This window comes from Hylobates moloch, unplaced genomic scaffold (genome assembly GCF_009828535.3).
Source record: "Hylobates moloch isolate HMO894 unplaced genomic scaffold, HMol_V3 SCAFFOLD_12, whole genome shotgun sequence".
Lineage (NCBI taxonomy): Eukaryota > Metazoa > Chordata > Mammalia > Primates > Hylobatidae > Hylobates > Hylobates moloch.
Window position 1 is genome coordinate 48,920,176 of NW_026652287.1, and position 22,812 is coordinate 48,942,987.

The window sequence follows — 22,812 nt, forward strand, 5'->3', positions numbered from 1 at the left end:
TTTTACATGAGTGAATGTACTTCTGGTCAACAATATTATATTTAAAAACTTGGGACTGGGTGCAGTGGCTCACGCCTGTAGCCCCAGCACTTTGGGAGGCCAGGGCAGGTGGATCATCTGAGGTCAGGAGTTCAAGACCAGCCTGGCCAACATGGTGAAACCAAGTCTCTACTAAAAATACAAAAAATTAGCTGGGTGTGGTAAGGCGTACCTGTAATTTCAGCTACTTGGGAGGCTAAGGCAGGAGAATCACTGGAACCTGGAAGGCAGAGGTTTCAGTGAGCCAAGATGGCGTCACTGCACTCCAGCCTGGATAACATAGTGAGACTCCATCTCAAAAAAAAAAAAAATTGGGACCGGGAGGAGTGGCTCGCACCTTTAATGCCAACACTTTGGCCAGGAGTTTGAGGTTGCAGTGAGCTATGATTGTGCCACTGCACTCCAGCCTGAGAGACTGAGGGAGACTCTGTCTCAAAAAGACAAAATGAATTTAAAAAAAAAAGAAAGAAACAAAAAACAAAGCAAAGCAAATGTAGGCACCACCTGTCAAAGAGTCTCATCTACTCAGTCTAGAGTCTGTAGGGGTTCCCAGGTGATCTGATATGCTGAGGGCTGAGACTCGCTTTGAAAATCATGTCCTTGATACGATAAGGCATGACCTCTGATGCCAAACTGCTCAGATTCACTCTCGACTCCACCCTTCACTCAGTGACCTTGAGCAAGTGAGTTCATCTACAATCTGTAAGATCGATGTGAGGATGAAATCAGCATTTACCTGGAGGAGCTGAAAAGTCACCTTCTCCCTTCTCAGTGATCTACTTCTGTTAATACGACCAAAACATTCAGTCCAGACCATAACTGTTCTATGAAAGGTGTCTAACCACACCTGTATCTTACATGAATATTTGTGCATCTATTGCTGTGAAAATGAGATCTCTACCCCAAAAGTTACTTGATGAAGAATAACTCAATTTGTTGCTAATAGTCAATGTGTATGAAGCTAATTCTTACAAAGTGAGACAAAACACTTTTATTTTCTAACATGATGTCTTTTTTAAAATTAAGACTGATTTGAACACTTAACACACACATTTTGAAGAACACAAAATAATGTTTCCTAAGATGATTTAATGTCATGGAAAGATGCTCACAGCATATTATTATATGAACAACCGGGACAAAAAAAAATGTATGTGAGATAAAATAGCAAATTTTTTTGATTGAGGTAGAATTCACATACCACAAAATTCACCATTTCAAAGTGTCCAATTCAATAGCATTTAGGGCACTCACAGTGTCGTGCTACCTTCGTCACTATCTAGGTCCGGAACATTTTCACCATCCTGATTAGCAGTCAGGAAACCCCATCCTGATTAGCAGTCGCTCCTCAGTCCCACCTCCCCACAGCTGCTGAAAGCCACCAATCCGCTATGCATCTCTTCAGATTGGCCTGTTCTGGAAATTTCATATAAAAGGACCGTACACTATGTGACCTTTTGCTTCTGACGTCTTTCATTCAGTATCATGTATTCAAGGTTCATCCACAGTGTAGTAGGGATCACTGCTTCATTCCTTTTTATGGCTGTGTAATATTCCATTGTATGGATGGACCACATTTTGTTTATCCTTTCGTCTGGTAATATATACCTTGGGGTTGTTTTCATCGTTTGGCTACTGTGAATAGGGCTGCCATGAACATTCATGCCCAAGCATCTTTTTGTTTGAACACCTGTCTCAATTATTTTGAGTAGATATCTAGGATGGAATACAGGACTGTGGAATAGGGTCTTAGGGTAATTGTAGGCTTCACTTTTGATGAATCAGGGGTCATTTTAGTGGGGTCAGAGTGGGTCTCTGCAGAACTCAGCTCAGGGGCTCCACCCGTAGCCAAAGTCCGCCCTCTGCGCGCAGGACCAGCTCCGGCTTCCTGCGGGGCTCGGTGTGGTCCGGCAGGACGCGGAAGCGCAGCAGCGTGAGCGCCAGGACCACCTTCATCTCAGCCATCGCGAATGTCTGCCCGATGCAGTTCCTAGGGGAGGGAGGTGGGAACTCTGACTGCAACCAAGAACCCCATCCTGGCCTCATCAAGCTGGGAACCTGGCCTGGGACACCCAACTCCACCTAAGCAGTTTGAGGAATAGAGAAGGGGGTATCCGTGCCTGGATCCCCATGCAGGCTTGCATATCCTGCAAGCCTAGCCCAGCTCCAACCCCCAGCCTAGACCAAGGTGGGGTAGGAGGGGGCTCTGAGCACACCACAGACCCTTCTAAGACCAACCCAACCATACTCTATGGACCTTTTCCCATAAACTCCAGAGGAGGTGAGGGAAGGAGAGCTGGAACTCGGACCATCTACAATGTCCCCCTTTTCCCCACTGTCATGCCCAGACCCCTGCACCCATCAACCCGTCCCCGCCTCAGACACAGGCCGCCCTTACCTGGGCCCTGCTGAGAAGGGAATAAAAGCCAGAGGTGACCTCTCCTTGATGTTCTCTGGGTCAAAGCGAAAGGGGTCGTAGACCTGGAGGTGAGACCAAGAAGGGTTGTTGGGTGGGGTCTCCCAGTCTGCCAGCCTTGGAGAGACAGACAGTTGTGTGTGTCTTTGAGGGAGGTGATGTTGGATTCTCCTGATCAAAACCCTGCTCCCTCCTCTAGGAGCCTTGGAATGGACAAAAACAGAGGGAGGGAGGGGGGCACCGCACCTCAGGGTCCGGCCACACAGCTGGGTTGTGATGGGTTCCGAAAACACTGATGAGGCAGATAATGCCTGTGGGAGAGAAGGGAGCAGTGAGGAGAAGGCCTCCTTCACTGAGGGGCCCCTCTTCCTACCCAGGAGGCTCATCCCCGTGAGGCTGTAAGCACCTTTGGGGATGACCCGGCCATCGGGGAGCACAATGTCCTGGGTGACACGGCGGGAGATGACCGGGACTGGGGGATGCAGCCGCAGGCTCTCCTTAATGCACATGGTCAGGAAGGGCAGCTGGGCCAGGTCGTCCCTAAGGAAACACCCCAGCCCCAATCCTTGTCAAGGGAGCAAAGACACAACTCTCCAGCTTCTCTGTTTGCAAGTGAGACCTTTTCTCCCTGTAATAAAATAAACTTTTAAAAAGAATTGTTACAAAGTCGCAAGAATAAAAATAGTGTGGCACTGTGGCAAAAACGAGAAAACAGACCCATGGAACAGGAGGGAGAGCTCAGGAAAAGACATGAGAATAAGTGAAAACTTCACATTTGATTAAGACAGCCCCTGCCCAAACCAAAATCCTGGGAAACTGATGGAATTTCCAGTTGTGAAAGAAAAAAGTGGACCAATTTAACTTCACAGAAGTTGAATATGCTCAAGATGGTAGTTTTTGCAGATAAAGGATAGTAATCAAAAGTACCCTCCAAAAGTTAAAAGGCAATATTTTGCAACCCAAGACAGAAAAAAAAAATCAATTTTGGCCAGGGCAGTGGCTCACGCCTGTAATCCCAGCACTTTGGGAGGCTAAGGTGGGTGGATCACAACATCAGGAGATCGAGACCATCCTAGCTAACACGGTGAAACCCCGTCTCTACTAAAAATACAAAAACTTAGCGGGTTATGGTGGCGGGCACCTGTAGTCCCAGCTAGTCGGGAGGCTGAGGCAGGAGAATGGCTTGAACCTGGGAGGTGGAGGTTGCAGTGAGCTGAGATCACACCACTGCACTCCAGCCTGGGCGACAGAGACTCTGTCTCAAAAACAAAATACCAATTTTAATACACATTCTTAAAAGTAAATATTTTTAAAGAATCCAAAGAAAAAGAACAAAAAAATAAAGGAACCACTTCCATAAAAAGAAACAAACATCAACACGTGCAAGAGATGTTCAACCTCGCTCTCATTTAAAACAATGTCCATCAAAAGAAGAAATATGAAGATTGGCATAGATTTTAAAATTTAATAATACATTAGTAGTATTGGTAAAGTTATGGGAAAACTTGTGCCACCAAACTCAGCTAACAGGAAAGGATTTGCAATGATAATCAAAATTGTACAATGCAAATGTTCTTTGATTCAGCAATTGCACTTCAGGGAATTTGTCCTGCAGAGATGCTTATACATGCAAGGAATGGTCACTGTGCACACATGCTGACTGCCTCATGTCCACTTTTAGCAAAAGGTTGGAAACAAGTCACATACACATTGATGGGAAGATGTTTAGATAAACAGCCACACAATGGAATACTATACAGCTACACAAAAGGAGGAAATAGGGGTCACTAATCTCATCACATTCTGCAGGCTGGAAGGTAAATCAGTACAGACACTCTGGAAGGCAAACTGGGAATATCTACTATAACTGAAAATGTTTATGTGCATTCAACACAGGAATGAGCTGAATAAATAAGGAATAAAATATTTAGCACTCAGAAAAAAATAGCATTAAGACACACTGTCAAGTGAAAAAAAGTTACAAATACATACATATGTGCACATAAAAAGGGCAAAAAGTATATGAATATACATTTATGAAATTAATGATTCAGAGACAGATGATAGATTGATAGATGATAGATAATAGATAACAGATATAGAGAGAGAATAGATACATACATAGATGATAGAAACAGAGATACACAGATGATATATAGATAGTAGGTATATAGATACATAGATAGATGATGGATGGATAGATAGATAGATAGATAGATAGATAGATAGATAGATAGATAGATAGATAGATAACAAATCTATGGCTCTGGAGACACCTTTGGAGAATGAGAAAGCATTAGGTGGGGAGGCAGGATTGTCAAGGAAAAGGCTAGTCTTATCTGTAATATCTCATTTGGTGCAAGAAGAATCTGTTCTTATCATTGGTTTTGTAATTTAATGCTCATTTTCCATGTGGTGTGTATATACAATGGAATACCATTCAGCCTTAAAAAAAAAAAAAAGAAAGAAAACTTATCTTATTTGCCACAGCATGAAAGAACCTGGAGGAACTTATACTAAGTGAAGTAAGCCAGGCTCAGAAACACAAACACACATGATCTTACTTATCTTGGGGCCTAAAATAGTCAAGCTCATAGAAATAGGAGTGGAGGCCGGGTGCAGTGGCTCACGCCTGTAATCCCAGCACTTTGGGAGGCCAAGGGCAGCAGATCACAAGGTCAGGAGTTCAAGACCAGCCTAGCCAATATGGTGAAACCCCGTCTCTAATAAAAATACAAAAAAATTAGCCAGGCGTGGTGGCGGGAGCCTATAATCCCAGGTACTCAGGAGGCTGAGGCAGGAGAATCGCTTGAACCTGGGAGGCAGAGGTCACAGTGAGTTGAGATTGTGCCACTGCACCTCAGCCTGGGTGACAGAGTGAGATTCCATCTCAAAAAAAAAAAAAGAAAAGAAAAGAAAAGAAATAGAAGCAGAATGATGGTTACCAGAGGCCAGGGCTGAGGGAGGGATAGAGAAGGATGAGATGTTGGTCAAAGGATAGAAGCTTCGGTTAGACAAGAGGAATAGTGTTTGAGATCTACTGCACACCATGGTGATTTAGTGAACAATGTATTAATTGAAATTGCTAAGAGAGTAAATTTCAAATGTTTTCAACATAAAAATGATAAATACATGAAGTGATGGATTTGTTCATTACCTTGATTTAATAATTTCAGGTTGTATACATACATCATAACATCACATTGTACCTCTAATATATATAATTAAAATTTATCAATGAAAGAACAATTTAAAAACAAACTCATTTTTGAAAGCTCATATTTTAAGAAAAATGGAAGATCTCAGAGATGATGTCCAGAACTGCGTCTATTTTGTATAGTTTTATTTACAAAGAAAAGCACAGTATGTGTTCATATAAATACAAATCACAGCATGAATTCATATAAATGTGGGCATTGGGATAGCCATTTTCTGGAAGAATGCACAGAAAACTGTTGACCATAGTCACTGCTAAGGTGGAGCTTAATAAGGAAGCTCATTTTTATCATAAAATTTTTTGGACCCTTTCTTTTAACCACATCCATAATTTTGCTTGAAATCTGCGTTTTATACTCCAGGACGTGGGTCCGGGCAAAGATTTTCTGTGTAAGACCTCAAAAGCACAGGCAATAGACAAATGAGATTACATCAAGGTAAAAAGCTTCTGCACAGCAAAGGAAACAGTCAACAAAGTGAAGAATCAACTCACAGAATAGCAGAAAATATTCACAAATTACCTATCTGATAAGCAATTAATAACCAGAATATATTATATAAGGAGCTCAAACAACTCAATAGGGGAAAAAGAACTCAAATCATCTTATTTAAAAATGGTCAAAAGATCTGAATAGACATTTCTTAAAATAAGACATACAAATGGCCAACAGGTAGATGGAAAAATGCTCAATGTCACTAATCATCAGAGAAATGCAAATCAAAACCACAGTGAGGTATCATCTCATCCCAGTTAAAATGGCTTTTATCAAAAAGACAGGCAACGATAGATGCTGGTGAGGATATGGAGAAAGGGGAACTCTCACACACTGTTGGTGGGAATATAAATTAGTGCAGCCACTGCAGAGAACAGCACAGAGGTTCCTGAAGAAACTAAAACTAGAACTAACATATAACCCAGAAATTCCACTACTGAAAAGAAAGAGAAGAAATTTCTATCCCAAAGAAAGAAAATAAATCTGTGGAAGAGATATCTATACTTCCGTATTTATTGCAGCACTATTCACAACAGCCAAAATATGGAATCAACCTAAGTGCCCATCAACTGAATGGATAAAGAAAATGTAGCGGCCGGGTGCAGTGGCTCATGCCTGTAATCCCAGCACTTTGGGAGGCCGAGGCAGGCAGATCATGAGGTCAGGAGTTCGAGACCAGCCTGGCCAATATGGTGAAACCCCAGCCCTATTAAAAATACAAAAATTAGCCAGGTATGGTGGTGTGCACCTGTAGTCCCAGCTACTTGGGAGGCCGAGGCAGAAGAATAGCTTGAACCCGGGAGGCAGAGGTTGCAGTGAGCCGAGATCGTGCCACTGCACTCCAGCCTGGGCGACAGAACAAGACTCTGTTGAAAGAAAGAAAGAAAGAAAGAAAGAGAGAGAGAGAGAGAGAAGGAAGGAAGGAAGGAAGGAAGGAAGGAAGGAAGGAAAGAAAGAGAAAGAGAGAGAGAAAGAGAAAGAAAGAAAGAGAAAGAAAGAAAAAGAAAGAAAAGAAAGAAAGAGAGAGAAGGAAGGAAGGAAGGAAAGAAGGAAGGAGAAGGAAGGAAGGAAAGAAGGAAAAGAGAGAGAGAAAGAGAAAGAAAGAGAAAGAAAGAAAGAGAGAAAGAAAGAAAGAAAGAGAGAAAGAAAGAAAGAAAGGAAAGAAGAGAGAGAGAGGGAGAGAAGGAGGAAGGGAGGAAGGAAGGAAGGAAGGAATTGTGGCATGTATACACAATGGAATACTATGCACCATTAAAAAGACTCGAATTTTTTTTTTTTTAATTATACTTTAGGTTTTAGGGTACATGTGCACAATGTGCAGGTTTGTTACATATGTATCCATGTGCCATGTTGATTTCCTGCACCCATTAACTCGTCATTTAGCATTAGGTATATCTCCTAATGCTGTCCCTCCCCCCTCCCCCCACCCCACAACAGTCCCCGGAGTATGATGTTCCCCTTCCTGTGTCCATGAGTTCTCATTGTTCAATTCCCACCTATGAGTGAAAAGACTCGAATTTTGTCATTTGCGGCAACATGGATGGAACTGGAGGTCACTGTGGTAAGTAAATAAGCCAAAAACAGAAAGACAAATATCTCATGTTCTCACTCACATGTGGGAGCTGAAAAAGTGGATCTCGTGAAAATAGAAAGTAGATTGGTAGAAGGGAGGGAGGGGTGAGGAGAAGTTGATTAACGGGCATAAATAAGAGGTTTGATACAAGAAATAAAACCTAGCACTTGATAGATCAGTGGGTTCACTATAGTTTACGATATGTACTGTACATTCCTAAATAGTTAGCTTATGTTAGTTATGCTTCTAGCATAAAGAAAAGACAAATATTTCAGGCGACAAATATCCCAAGTACACTGATTTGATCTTTACCACTTATATGAATGTATTAGATTATCACGTGTATTTCAAATCTATGTGCATCTATTTATGCAGCAATAAAAATTGTTTGTCAAAAATGCAGAAAAATTATTGGTTTTAAAAGCAGAAAAATGTTTCTCCTCCTCACTGGACTGCTGTGCTGGGCAAAGGTGTGGACGAGAGGACACTGAATCCAAGACACTCGCCCACTCCAATGCTTCCTCTCCTTCCTCCAGCCCCTGGCCTGGCTCTGGTCTCAGCCCTCATTCTACAGCTGGTCCTCTCCAGTACGCCCTCCACACTAGCCCTAGAAAGATCTTCCTGGTACCCAGATGTGACCTGTCCCTCCCCTGCTCAAACACTTCCCATGGCTCCCTATTGCCCTTGGGCTAAAACTGAAGCCATTAACATTTTCTCCAAGGCTTCCACAGCCAGCCCCTGCTACCATCTCCAGTTTTATCATCTCACCACAACTCAGTCTCTCCCTCTCTCTCCCCTTCTCCTCCTTTCTGTCCTGACTCTGCTCTCTCTCTCTCTCTCCCTCTCTCTCTCTCTCCCTCTCTCTCCTCTCTCTCTTCCTCCCCTGAAGACCCCAGGCAGTCTTCTTGACCTACAGCACTGCTCCCCAACTGTACCCAATTACCTACTGATCATTATTTAGGCTCTCAACTGAGACACTTTCTATACCGCCCTAGGCCTGCTTCTCTTACTGTAAACCCCATCCCTGCCCACGTGGGCTGGGACTGTCCTGCCCAGGGACAGTTCCCCCACCAGGCTGGGAGAACCTGGAAAACAGATCCCTGGGTTGGTTCCTTCCCAGGTCTCCAGAGCACAGAAAGATGCTGTGCACAGATGTGGGGGTGGGAATGCAGTGCGGGAGTGTTTGCTGACTGAGGACGGGATGGATGAATGGTGCAAGTGTTCTGGACAAGAATGGATGAATTTTACCCCCAAGTCTCCCTTGTAAATCCCTGGACTGGACTGGAGAGTAGGAATTAGGGAACAGAAGAGTAAACATTCAAGAAGTGAAGGTGTTCAAAAAAAACGATATTTCTGGGAGAAAAGGAAGAGAGTGGAGGGGAAGTTCATTTACTGAACATGTGCTAAGTGGCGTTATCTGTCCTCACATATCATCACCAATTCTCTCAGAAGCCCAGGTGTTTCTGTCCTAAGGGCCTGTAACCTTTCCCCAGACAGTCGGGCTGGGTATTAAGTCCTGCCTGTGGTCCTCTGCTCCTATTCTCACTAAGCAATAGTGGCAGAATCAACAAAAGCTGCTTTTCCTCCCCTCCCCACCTGGGGAGCAGAGCCAATGAGAGGGTCTCAGGAAGAGGCCACCAGCACCTGCACTCACCATTCAATCTCTTTAGGCTCACGGTCCTTCAGAAGCTCTTGCACCTCCTGCCGGCAGCGCTCCTGGTATTCCGGGTGCTTTGCAAGGTGATACAGGACCCAGGAGAGACCACTGGCCGTGGTGTCATGGCCTGGGGGGCAGCAAGGCAGGCTTGGGTCTCTGGGCTGCTTCAGCACTCGAAGGTAGACAGCACCCATGCATTGAGGGCCTCAGGGAGGATGGGGGAAGGGGGATGGGAAGGTTGTGGGGGTCCACCCACCCTGTGCCTGGAAGGGAGAGATCCCGGTCCCCTCTCTAGCCCCATACTGGGGCCCTCACCCTCAAACATAAAGGTGTCAGCTTCTGCTCTTATGTCCTTATCAGATAACTTCTTCCCGTCTTCATCCTGGAGAGAAGGCAATAACCCCCCAACCCCCACCCCCATAAAAAGTCACACTAGTTCTAAGGGCTCTTGAGTCTAATCTGAGACAATCTCTGAAGATTCATCCTTTTTCCAGAAATCCAAGTCCATCTTGCACTCCTAGACCGCTCTTGGTCACCATGGCCAGAGCCCCCACCTCATGGCCTTCCTCTCTGGCTTCCTATTGGGAAGACTCAATGACCCATGAACATTTTAATGAAAAGTTTCTGAGAAAAAGTTACTGGCAACCTGAGTTACAGGAGAATTAAATGGCAATTTCCCTTGGAAATTAGAGATTAAGTATTGCTTCAGAGATATTTGCCCACATTCTAGGGTGATAAATCTAGAGAATCTTATCCCCATGGAGACATTTGGGTTGTAAGCCTACGGACTATGGCATCTCACTGAAGAGGATTTGTTTATGCTCCAGAACAAAGCACACCCTCTCTCACAAAGCTAGCATTCTCACTCAGTCTCTCTCTCTCTCTCTCTGTCTCTCTCTCTCATTCTCTTTCTTGGGAAGAAATAGAAAATGTGCCAAGACTCATAATGTAGGGCCCCTCTCTTAGGGTGCAAACTCTGCTGCACATACAAGTGAAAACGTTGCCCTTGGAGAAATTTGACTTGAGGATGAAGAGCCAGTGCCACAATCCCACTCTGGCTGATAGTATTGCTGTGAGCAAGACATGCGCTGCTCTGATCCAGAGGTTTAATGCATCTGTCACAATAGACATACACATAGACAACTCCCTAGTGCCCTCTGGATCAAGTTCAAATTCTTTCATCTGACATTTCACATGAAGCTCCCTTCTGCTTCTTGAATTCATATCTTAGAGAGGCCCACCTTGCTCAGCAGGAGCACATCAATGAAGTCCAAAGTCTTGGATTTGGCCTTGGCTTGGAGGAAGTCATCAACACCCTGGCTAGGGAGGGTGCGGCGCCGCTCCTGGATGACGGCATCTGTGAAGTCGTGCACCAGGCGGCAGGCCCTGCGGAAACGCTGCCCATCAGGGGTGAGATAATACAGGAAGTCAATATGCAGGAGGATCTCATGGTGTCTTTTTGATACAAGGGCACTGAGCTCCAAGATGGCGGCAATATATTCACTGGGCTTCCTGAAGGATAAGGGCAGAAAGGGAGGCAACGATTTAATATACCTTAAGCCACAGGATCACCTCCCAACAGCAGCCAGGATCTACCTCCTATCAGTAAACAGAGTATCCAGGAACAGATGGCCCCTTAGATACAGGGTGGGGATAAGCATGAGATTGATTCTCCAAGCTCTCTTCTCTCCCTGCATCCCATCTCTGTGAGATGCCTCCATGCTGCTAGGCACCCAGAGCATAGCTGGCACATTATTCTCCTATTCTCTCTTTCCTTCCCAGTGTATAGCCCTGACCCTTCTCCTTGAAACTGCCCACAAAGCTCAGACTTTATCCTCCTGCAACTGGTCCATGGTCTAGCTTCCACCCTAGCCTCTTTGCATCAGTGTTAACTCCATTTAGTGCTACATTACAGTCAGTCCCTTACAGAGCTCAGCTCTGACAACACCCACCAGTTCAAACCCCTTCAATGGCTCCCTGGAAACCTCAAGATAAAGTTCATACCAGTCCTTCAATGATCAGGTATAACAAAACTCGTCTAGGAAGGTTTGTCTGATTTCCCTGCTCAGTCCTCCCTCCCCCACCTACCCAATTTGGGTCCACAGCCCAAGATCCCAGATCCTTGGCAAGAACTTACTCCTGGCAATGGCTGTCAAAGCTGAAGACGCATTTCTGCAGACTGTCCAAGGTCATGAGGCTGATATGCTCAAACATATCCAAACAGGCACTACCCTCTGAGGCCAGGAGCTGCCACTTGGCCTAGCCAGAGAAGGGGACAGAGCTGGGGAAGGCTCCTTGCTCCCTTGAGCACCTCTCCAACCCCAACTGCCAAGATGGGCTCCCCAGAATAAGCCTCTTCATCTTCTCCCCAGGGACCCCTCCCCAGGGAGGACCAGGTTATGATGCAAACAAAAGCTGTTACTATTAAGAGATGAAGACCCAAGATTGGGAGTTAGGAGACCTAGGTTCAAGTTCCAACTCTGTCCCCTGTGCTCTGTGTGCCATTAGTCAACTTATTACCCTCCCCTATATCCTGCCTGTCAAATCTTCAGGAACAGTTAAGATGATGTGCTTTGGAGCCATATAATTCACATTGGAAACTCTGCTCCACCTCGCCATGCTCACTTATTAGCTGAGTGAACTTGGGTTAGTTCCCTAATCTCTCAGACCTGCAGTTTCATCATCTACCATGGGGCAGAAATACATAATCTCTCCTTTGCAGAGTTGTTCAAATCAAATTAGACAATACATACTCTTATCATGGAATGGGCACATGGCATTGTTTCTGGCGTATGGTACGTGCTTAATAAATGTTGGATTTCCCCATCTGCATTGTTATAAATTGATTTCAAAAATATCCCTGTTTTGGGGGAGGTAGTCCTTCATTGAGTCCTGAGCATTCTTTCTGGGCATGTCATGAATGCAAGACACTGATGTTCTTAACATGGAAAATTTCTCAGAGTTGTGTTTGCGAAGAGTAACTTTGAGGGATAAGGTAAAGACTCTCCCTAGACATGTTGCTTTTGCTTGCTATAAAAGCAGATGCCCTAAGCTTAAGGCTCCTTTTCTGTAATGCAATATATGATGTCAGCACGCATTTATAGAAGCCCACCTGTGTCAGCCCATGGGATTTGGGAAGCTTGGAGGAAAAAAAGGCAATCTAACAAGAAACACAGGCTGCCGTCTGTGTCATGAGTAGTAAACTATCCTTTGTCTCTGACCCAGGAGTCTCTTGTCCTTCTGGAAGAATTTATGAAACAGTAACAAGCTAACTTATCAATTTGCAAGTTAAAAAAAAATCCTAGATACTTTGCAAAAGCTTTGCCACAATTCTTCCCTTCCTGCCATATCCACACCCTTTGCAATGTGATTTTTCAGCAACTCCCATTAATAGACAGAGCCTATTTTATCCCCCTGCCTTTGATTCTGTGTTGGACTTTTGGCTTTCAATGTCAAAATACAATGTGGTGAAAATGATGAGTTAATAACTAATGAAGCTAAGCCGTGTCTTACTCCTTGGAACCCTGCCTGCATTGTGAACCATGGGGTGCCTTCTGGAAGGAGACAATCATAGGGAAGAACATCCAGGGGTCCCAGCTGAGGCCAAACCTAGACACGTGAGAGAACCCAAACATGTCCCAGCCAAAACCCAAACATGTGACAGAATTCAGTCAACACCTGCAAGGCTGCCTACCTGACCCCCAGCTGCTCATGTACCATGAGTGATCCCTTCCACATACAGAAGAACCCGCCAACTGTCCCACAGACTTATTAGCAATCATAAACATTTATTGGTTTAAACCAATGAGTTTTCAGGTGGTTTCTTATCAGCAACAGCTACTATGCAATTGTTGTCATGACCCTCTTGCGTTTACAGGGCTTCAGTGATGGAAACATAGAAACAGACACCTTCTGGGCACCTGCTATGCACCAGAGACATGACTCCATTACATCACTTTGACCATCTTTTAAGTAAGGATTATTATCCCCATTTTACAGATGAGGAAACCAAGGCTCAGCGAGAAAGGGCAATGGCCCAATGGCACCCAGCAGAGCCAAACTTCCAGATCAGATCTGTCTGTGGTCCTTTCACCCCAAGGCTGCAGCTGCGACCTTGGCTTCAAATAACTCACATGCATGATGTTCACACTGTCATTGAAAATCTTCATATAGGGCTTCAGGATGTTGAAATGGAAGGCAGGTGTCAGCATCCGACGATGGCGGCTCCACTTGTCACCAGCACTCAGCAGGAGCCCATCCCCTAGCAGGGCAGCCAAGGGCCATGGGCGAGGGCGTCTCCCTCCCCTGGTCCCCCAGGTTGTTCCAAACCCTGTTCACCTGCAGATACTCACCCAGCCAGGGCTTCAGGAAGCTGTAGAAGATCTTGGCCTTTGGTGCAATGGCAGCTGACATAAATGAGGACAATCAGGGGCCGTGGAGGCAGGTGAAGGAGGGACTTTGGGGGTGGGGGGAGGCTCCCAGTAAGAGGTTTGCACTTCTCCCACTCTGAGCCCCACATAGCAGGAAGAGGGCCAAGGGCAGAGGAAGAAGGGAGGATGGAGAGGGGAGAGAAGACCAGACCAGGCTACGGCAGCACAGTACAGCAATGACACTGCCTAACATGGCATGTAGGAGCTATGTCAGGGCTCCAGCATGCCTTGACATGCCTCCTACATGATCCAACATGTTCTGCAAACCCTGAACACAGCTCAGCACTCTACGGAATGCCTTCACGAGGACCTAGGACACCCAGTCTGTCCCAGCATTCTCTGACATCTTCTGATATGGCATCTTCTGACATGGACCTGGACAAGAGACATGACCCTGACATGTGTTCACATGTCCTGACATGGCCACAAAATACATGACAATTCCTAACATGAGACAGTATGCTCTAACATGCACATGAGATGGTCTAACATGATCTTAAAAGTGTGTTCCACATACAAGCTCTGGGTTGAATATAAATATGGTACCTTTAATGTCCCAGACATAGCCCACATGTGACCCAGACTGTTCCTCAGGTATGACCCAAACATACTATAACACATGCCTCAGACAAGACTCAAATAATGTTTCAGACAGTTCACATAGGGACCCCGGGTCCCAGACCTCACACAACGCCCAGATGTTTGGGCCAGCAGGAGAAAATGGCAATGTCAAACAGCACCTGAGACAAGAATCAAACAGGCCCTCACATGCCCCAAATGTCCTTGGCCACAGATAAGCCCCACACATGACCAGCTCTACATGACCCCAGTTGGAATTATATACCAGATGTAACCAGGTAGAACATATTTCAGGTGTAACCAGGACCCAGGTGTAAATATACAAGGCAGACCTGGCCATATAACAGCCATCATAGAGACACACCCCAGACATGAGCAAACAGGAACAGAGGTCAGACAGGTGGAAGTCCAGGGGCGATGGAGGCCGTGGCATCTCCACCACAGCCCCTCCTGTCTGCACCGGGGTCACGTGATCAGCTGGAGGCAGGACAGAGACCCCAGCTGTGGGCAAAGCTTGGCCAGTGCAATGTCTACCTGGAGCAAAGAGCACAGGCTTGATGCAGGTGGGGAGGAAGATGTGGATGACTGCCTGTCAGGGCCCCACCCACCAGCAGCACATATCCCCAAAGGTGCACGCCAGGCTTTGTGTGTATAGAAGACCTTCCTCCAAGCTGTGAATCTGGAGAAAAACACACAGGACCCAATTCGTGCTCTCCTAGGCTGTGAGAGAGAAGGATCTGCAGGGAAGAGGTCGAAGCCCTCTCCCTGAGAATTTCAAGCAGCATCTCATCTCCCTCTCAGTGCTGAGCACCCCCTGCCTCCTCACATCTTCCATGCAGGACTCTCCAGTCCTTCAGTTACACAGACGGAAAAGGCCTTTCCCCATGTGGATCCACACACCATGTTCCCTGGGCTCTCATTCATCCCATTTTCCAGATGAAGAGCCTGAGGCTCTGAACAATAAAGTCACTTGCCCACAGTCCCAGACCATGGCAAGCCTGAGACCTAAGACTAGGTCTCTCTGCACCCATGGCCTGAATCCTCAACCAACAAACTTCTTTGTGCCCCCAAAACAGTAGCTCTGGAAGACCCAGGCCTGCCAAGACTGGGCAATCAGAGACACAGGGATTGGGTGAAAAACTGGTCCTGTGATCCAGGCCAGGAGAAGTAAATCATGGGCCATTTCTGGGAACTCTAGGGGAAAGGTGGGCTTTCCCATGAGAACTGAGCTTCTGGGACTCATCGTTGACGTCATGAGGAAAAGGTCACCTTGAAAGGAAAAGCGACGTGGAGAAAGCTGACGCCAAGAGAGAAAGACAGACTCCCAGTTACATTGTGTGAGACCTGGATCCAGCCATGCTTGAAGGCCACCCTCCCTGAACTTTAAAGTCAATAGACTCTCTTTCTTTGCTTAGACCACACCAGGTTGGGTTTCCACTACTCACAACTGGAAGAGACTTCAATAACCAGAGACAGCTGGGAACCAGCCCAGAGTCACTCAGCATTTTGAGTTCAGAGCCATGGTCTCTGTAGGATGCTGCCCATTCCCCCTGCTCAGCCTGTCCTGTCCAATGATAGGAAGCACAGGGGTCAAGGAAGGGGTCCGAAGCTGGGGTGGAGTCTCCTCTTGGAGATCCCCGGGACCTGCAGCAGGAGAGCAATGAACTTAGGGCAGACAAGCTATAGGATGGGGTAAAAGGAATTGATCCACCAGAGGCGGACATCATGGCAATAGCAGCCCAGATCCCCCACAAGCCACAAGTCCTCCTCATTGTTCTAGGCTTTGGGACAGGCAAGGTGATGCTAGGCCTGGCAAGGGGCCTTGAATACTAACGGTGTCCAATTGCATCACCCTGCACTCTCCTTTCAAACATTCCTACTCATTGTTCCAGACACAGCTCCAGTAACTCCTCCTCTAGGAAGCCTTCCAGCCTGCCCCAGCAGAGACCTTGTTCTTCCCTGGGCTGTGATCCATCTCCCTCTGGCCCTTTCCTGATCCCATGAAGTTGGGGATATCTCTATCCAGGTCTATCTCCTTAAAGTTGGGGTTTCCTCCAGGATAGGGCCTTGGGTTGAGGTCTCTTAGGGCTCCAGGGCAGCCCAGAACACCAGAACAGGGGGTAGATGGCAATGGAGAGAGGAGACACTGAGATGGGAATTGATGAACACATGAAAGAAAGATGAAGATAGCTGAGAGAGAAGGAAAGGAGAGGCCAGAGTACTGCAAGGCCCACACAGGAGCTTGGGGATAGAGGAAGTGCAGGCCTCAAATGTCCTGCAGCACCCACCACCAGGTGTTCCAGATGGTACCTGAGGCATTGATGACAGACCGGATGATGTCGGGGTGGCACAAACTGAGGATGGGCGAGATGGGGCCCATCCAGACCTTAAAGCCCTGAGGGTAGGTGGCCACCAGCTGAGTCACAACTCTCATGCCCTCCTCTGTGGGGTTGACCTGCAAGCAAGGCAGGGGTCGTTACTTTCTGTGATGGTTAATTCTAGGTGTCCACTTGGCTGGGCTAAGGGATGCCCAGGTAGTTGGTCAAACATTATTTCTGGGTGTGTCTAATCTATTCATCCTATCTATCTAATTTTTCTATCTATATATCTATCTGCCTACCCATCTATCCATCAATCCATTTTATCTGTACTTTCATCCATCCATATATTCATCCTATTATCTGTCTGCTTATCATCTATTAATAGCCATCTACCCATCTGTCTAATCTATCCATCATATATATCTACTCTATCTATCTACATAATCTATCCATCCTATCTACTCTATCTACCCATCCATCCATCATCCATCCATCCATCCATCCTATCTGTGCATCCATGTGTCCATGCATCCATCTATCCTATTATCTGTCTATCTACCTACCCATCCATCCATCCATCCATCCATCCATCCATCCATCCATCCATGCTATCTGTGCATCCATGTGTCCATGCATCCACCTATCCAATTATCTATCTACCTACGTGCCTGTCCATCCATCCATCCATCCATCCATCCTATCTGTGCATCTATCTATCCTATTAGCTATCTATCTATCTATCTATCTATCTATCTATCTATCTATCTATCCACATTCCTCCTACTCTATCTCTCTTGGGTCCATCTCCAAGTCCCAAGGGTGCATCCAGGGCAGAGGGAGAAGACACACTGTCCGCTCACAGAGGCCCAGTTATCTTGAGAGGAAAGATTTTCTTGTTCTGGGAGTCATTTCAGACCAGAGGCAGCCATATGGGGAGGTCCTCACAGGGGAGATTTGTGGGGAGCAGTATCACCTCAGGACATGTCCCTAAGGCTGGTCCCCACAAGCCTTCATGTCCTGGCTGATCCACAGAGGCTCCAGTTCCTCCCATGGAGAAGGTTCTGCACATGGGAGACCCTCCCTTTTCAGCAGCCACTAGTGGAGCAGAGGTGACTCTAACTGTCCATCAGGACAATGGCTCCCACCTAGGAGCAGCTTCTGCACCAGGCTCTGTGCTAGTGCATCCTGTGCACCCTTCCACTTCACCTGTGGACACATCCATCAATCCTGCCATTTGCAAATGAGCAGACTAAGACCACATCCCCTAAAGAGCAGAGCAGGTCTAAGTCAGACGGCAAAGTCTCGGGGAGGAGAAAGGCCAAGGAAAGCTTCTGAAAGGTGAAGTGAGTGGCCAACTTTTATCTGGGTTTGGCAACAGGTCTCACTGATAAGAGGGAGATAAGAAGAAGAGGAAGATAAGAGGAAGGTGCCTTCAGGTGTGGTGGAAGTGGGAGATGGCCCATGCCTCTCCTCTAGCCCAGCTGTACCCTCATAACAGGAAATAGTCCAGCAAGGAGAGGACCCTGTACAGTGGGCACAGGAGGCCTCGAGTCCAGCAATGGAGAATGTGGGAATGCCAGGGACTCGCCTCTCTGTGCCACCAACCCTCTGCCCAGGAGCCCCGCAGAGGTGGGAAGACAGGCAGGAAAAGGATTCAACACAGGCCAGGAGTGGGAGGACAACGAGGTGAGAAGGGCTTGGGTTGGCACAGCACAGAAATGAGTGAATAAGCAGAGGAATGAGTAAGATTCCTCCCCTGCTTCTCTGCCACTCCAGATCCCAGCCCACCCCTTCACCCCCACTCCCTGAGCCTCATACCCCTCAGGAAGTCCATCCACTTTGAGACCTAGACCCGTCCCGCTGACACTCACCATGCCCTGGTGTCCCCAAAACCAGTTCCGTCTCGGGGGTTGTGGGAAACACCGCAGGCGGTGGCAGTTGTCATAGAAGGTGTAGGTCCAGGCCAGGACACGGGCCAGGAGCCAGGAGGCCCCTACCAGCAGGAGGAGCAGCCATGGGGATGCTGCCCCTGGCCCGAGGCCCAGCCAGGACAGGCTCAGCTGGAACATCCTGCAGGGCAGACGGGATGGACGGTGAGATCCTGAGGCCCAGGGAAGGGCCCAGGGAGCTCCAGGGACAGTGGAGAGGCAGGGACGGGCAGTGCTGGAGGTAGAGCAGGGAGGGCTCAGGGATGGGTAAAAAGGGGTTGAGAGGTAAAGTCCAGAAAGGCCCAGCCAAAACCAGCAGCCAAGTGGCCTCCAGTTCCCTAGTAAGCACTTAGAATGGGAAAGAGAGAGAGAGAGAGACTGATTAAAGTCCAGAAAGGCCCAGCCTGAATCACTGGGAGGTTGCCAGGGGCTTGGTTTCAGTTACCGGGAAACCACCCAACCCCCAGGCCAGCACCCGGGAGCTGCTTGGGCCTTGGGCAGTTCCCCTCTCCATCCCAGGCCAGGACCCCCCCAGGCCTGCCACCCCCATCCTGGCACCTTCTGTCAGGAGCAGTCTGTCCCACACAACCTCCTCTCCCCGTCTGCTGGGAGGCCTTTGACCCTGGCACTTGATATAGGAAAGGCTGTAGGAGGGCTGGCTGGGTTGGGCTGGGCCAACCAATCCCTGCAGCCTGGATGTGTCTCCCGAGCCTGGGCAGCCAACCAACACCTGGAGTCAGGCCAGCTGGGTGCAGAGGAATCAGCTCAGGGTCCAGATGGATGGGTAGATACATAGATAGATAGAGTAGACAGGATGGATAGATTGGGTAGATAGGTAAAGTAGACATAGATAATGGATACATTAGACAGATGGATAGATAGCTATTAACAGATGATAGATAGATACATAGATAATAGGATAAACAGATGGAATGGATGAACGTACAGCTAAGATGGATTGATGGATGGATGGGTAGGCAGATATATATATAGATAGAGAAATTAGATAGATAGGATGAATAGATTAGATAGACACGCCCAGAAATAATGTTCCATCTCTGTCCCAGATATGTGGGATCCTCATTTGTGACATGGGAACTGGGGATCTTGGGTCACTCCAATTGCTCCAGATGCTACAAGGCTGGTGACTTACTCAGTACGATGCTGAAGAACACGAGCATCAGAAACAGGATCAGAGTCACTCTCAAGCAAAAAAAAAAAAAAAAAAACTCCAAGATTAAATGATTTTTCCCATTGTCCTGGGGAGAAATTAATCCAAGGGAGGTCACAGGGCAAAGAATTCCCCATCACCACCACCACCACCATGGGCACCAAGAGCACCACCACTTACAGCATAAACATGTTTTATGATTATTATATAGATATTTAAATAATGCATACAGGACCTATATTTCTCTATCAATGTTATAATTTTTATCAGCTACATAATTTTGAATCACATGTATATACCATCATTTACCTTTCATCCATCCAAAAGATACGAGAAGGGGAAAGAAAAGAATAAAAGGTAAGTGCTAATAGATAATCCGAATAGGCCTATATCTATTAAATCAATTGAAACAATAATTAATAACCTTTCAAAACAGAAAACCAAGACCCCAATTGGTTCACTGATTAATTCTACTAAACATTTTTTTGGGGGGGAGGTGGCAAAAGAGCTTTATTTACACACTGGCACAAGGCCCCCTGGGTGTCAGCTGAAGAAGTAGGTGGAACGCTTCACCAGCTCCAGGTCGAAGGCCCCTGGCTTGGGCACCGCCTGCAGTGTCTCCTTCAACTGGCTGGCCTCCAAGATCTTCTGGGGCTCAGAGCAGAACCGCCTGACCAGGAACCTGGACAGGTCCTGCAGGATGGGGTCGCTGCGCAAGCGGACAAACTGCTCCGGGCACACCTGGTTCATGACGGAGACATCAGCTGCGTGGGTCCAGTAACAGTCGTGCACAGAGACGAAGGTCAGGCCCTTCCTGTAGCAGTGCAGGGCGGCGAGCATCATGTGTGAGGAGTCCAGTGAGTGGATGAAGTTGGGCGGAAGCCGTTCTTCTGCTTATGCGTGTTGGGCTTCCGGCTGATGTCTCCGTTGTAGGTGTAAGTGATGCTCTGAATTCCACCTCCTAATTGCTTGACCTTGGACTCCAGGTGATACGGCTGGATGATGGGGACGCCCAGGGGTGTGACCCACTCCACCACGGAGCCTGTGTGGGAGATAAGGCGGGCTCTCTCCATCAGCCAGTGCTGGATGGCCCAGTCCCCGAGAACGTCTCCTGTAGACTCCTGAAGACCTGGCGTACGAGTTAGCGGGAGGCCTCCCAAACGAACTCCTGGGGAAAGTCGTTCAGCTCCCGGAGGCGCTTCTCAATCTGCAGGCGCCCGCCGTAGCGGGTGACCCCATACACCACGGTCATCACCGTCTGCTTCACAACCTTGCGGGTGATGAAGCCTTCCAGCACCTGTGCCACCCACGTGCCACGCTGGGCGTCCTGCCTACGGAACACCTCCACCTGCGTGGTCACGCCACTGTACACGTCCTGCGGCACATCCGAGGGCTCCAGGTTGACCAAGGCGGTGCCCACGCTGTCGCGGCCCAGGGCAGCATAATGCTGTAGGCTGTTGCATCTACTAAACATTTAAGGAAGAAATTATACCAATTTTCTTCTATGTCTTTTGAAAGACAAAAGCAGAGGAAATATTCCCTAACTCATTTTATGAGGCCAGCATTATACCTAATGCCAAATACAAAGACATTACAAGAAATGAAAAGAGAAAGAAGAAAAGAAAAGAAGCAACAAAGAAACAAAAAAACTATACAGATTAATATTGCTCACAAACCTAGATGCAAAATCCTCAAGAAAATATCAAATCAAATCCAACAATGTATAAAAATAATTACATATGTTAACAGGGGTGAGACAACATCTTATCATGGTTTTGACTTGCATTTCCCAGATGATTAGTGATGTTGACCATTTTTTAATGTATGTGTTTGCCATTTGTATCTCCTCTTTTGAGAAATGTCTATTCAGATAGTTTGCCTATTTTTTAAAAGGATTATTTTGAGGTTTTTTTTTTTTTGCTATTCAGTTGTTTAAGTTCCTTATGTATTCTAATTACTAATCCCTTGTCAGATGGATAATTTGCAAATATTTTTTCTCATTCTGTAGGTTGTCTCTTCACTTTGTTGATTTGTTTCTTTGCTGTGCAGAAGCTTTTTGGTTTTGTACGACCCCGTTTGTCTATTTGCTTTTGTTGTTCGTGCTTTTGAGGTCTTACCAAAAAAAATCCTTGCCCAGACCAATGTCCTGAGGTGTCTCCCAAATGTTTTCTTCTAGTAGTTCAAAGTGTCATGTCTTGCATTTGAGTCTTTAATCTATTGTGAAGGTTAATTTTGAGTGTCAACTTGATTGGATTGAAGGATGCAAAGTATTGTTCCTGGGTGTGTCTGTGAGGGTGTTGTCAAAGGAGATTAACATTTGAATCAGTGGACTGGGAAAGATAGACCCACCCTCAATCTGGGTGGGCACAATCTAATCAGCTGCCAGTGCAGCTGGAAAAAAAGCAGGCAGAAAAACGTCAAGAGACTAGACTGGCTTATCGTCCCAGCCTGCATCTTTCTCCCTCGCTGGTTGCTTTCTGCCCTTGAACATCAAACTCCAAGTTCTTCATCTTTGAGACTTAGACTAGTTTCCTTGCTCCTCAGCTTGCAGACAGCCTACTGTGGGACCTCACCTTGAGATTGTGTGGTCAATATTCCTTAATAAACCCCCCTTTATATGTACATCTATCCTACTAGTCTGTCGATCTAAAGACCACTGACTAATACAGATTTTGGCACCAGGATTGGGGTTCATACATCTATCCTATTAGTTCTGTCTCTCTAGAGAACCCTAATACAGATTTTGGTACCAGGAGTGGGGTTCATACATCTATCCTACTAATTCTGTCCCTCTAGAGAACCCAAACTAATACATCTATCTTGATGTGATTTTTGAATAGGATGAGAGGGGTCTAGTTTCATTCTTCTAAATATGAAGATCCAGTTTTTTCAGCACCATTTATTGAAGAGACTGTTTTTTTCTAACTGAATGGTCTTTGCACTTTTGTCAAAAATTAGTTGGCTCTAAATTCATGGATTTAGTTCTGG

At 46.6% G+C, this 22,812-nt stretch overlaps 1 protein-coding gene across 1 annotated transcript; it reads right to left on the reverse strand.

Moving 5' to 3' along the window:
- Positions 1 to 1,108: 1,108 nt before the first annotated feature.
- On the reverse strand, positions 1,109 to 19,260 carry LOC116478627 (cytochrome P450 4F2). The gene is made up of 13 exons (XM_032170006.2): positions 19,212 to 19,260; positions 18,597 to 18,795; positions 16,715 to 16,859; positions 13,748 to 13,801; positions 13,529 to 13,656; positions 11,533 to 11,654; positions 10,637 to 10,907; positions 9,711 to 9,777; positions 9,393 to 9,522; positions 2,862 to 2,995; positions 2,702 to 2,766; positions 2,438 to 2,520; positions 1,109 to 2,029 (listed from the first exon to the last, which is right to left on the reverse strand). The coding sequence occupies exons 2-13, from the start codon at positions 18,792 to 18,794 to the stop codon at positions 1,864 to 1,866; spliced, it is 1,563 nt and encodes a 520-aa protein (XP_032025897.1). The 5' UTR covers position 18,795; positions 19,212 to 19,260; the 3' UTR covers positions 1,109 to 1,863.
- Between the last annotated feature and the right edge of the window lie 3,552 nt (positions 19,261 to 22,812).

Excerpts from the sequence above, each read along its gene's own strand:
- LOC116478627 (XM_032170006.2), bottom strand. The coding sequence starts at position 18,794 with ATGTTCCAGCTGAGCCTGTCCTGGCTGGGCCTCGGGCCAGGGGCAGCA. Across the intron at positions 16,860-18,596 it reads TTTGGGGACACCAGGGCATG|GTCAACCCCACAGAGGAGGG; the intron begins GTGAGTGTCAGC and ends CCTTGCTTGCAG. Across the intron at positions 2,996-9,392 it reads GAGCCTAAAGAGATTGAATG|GGACGACCTGGCCCAGCTGC; the intron begins GTGAGTGCAGGT and ends GTGTTTCCTTAG.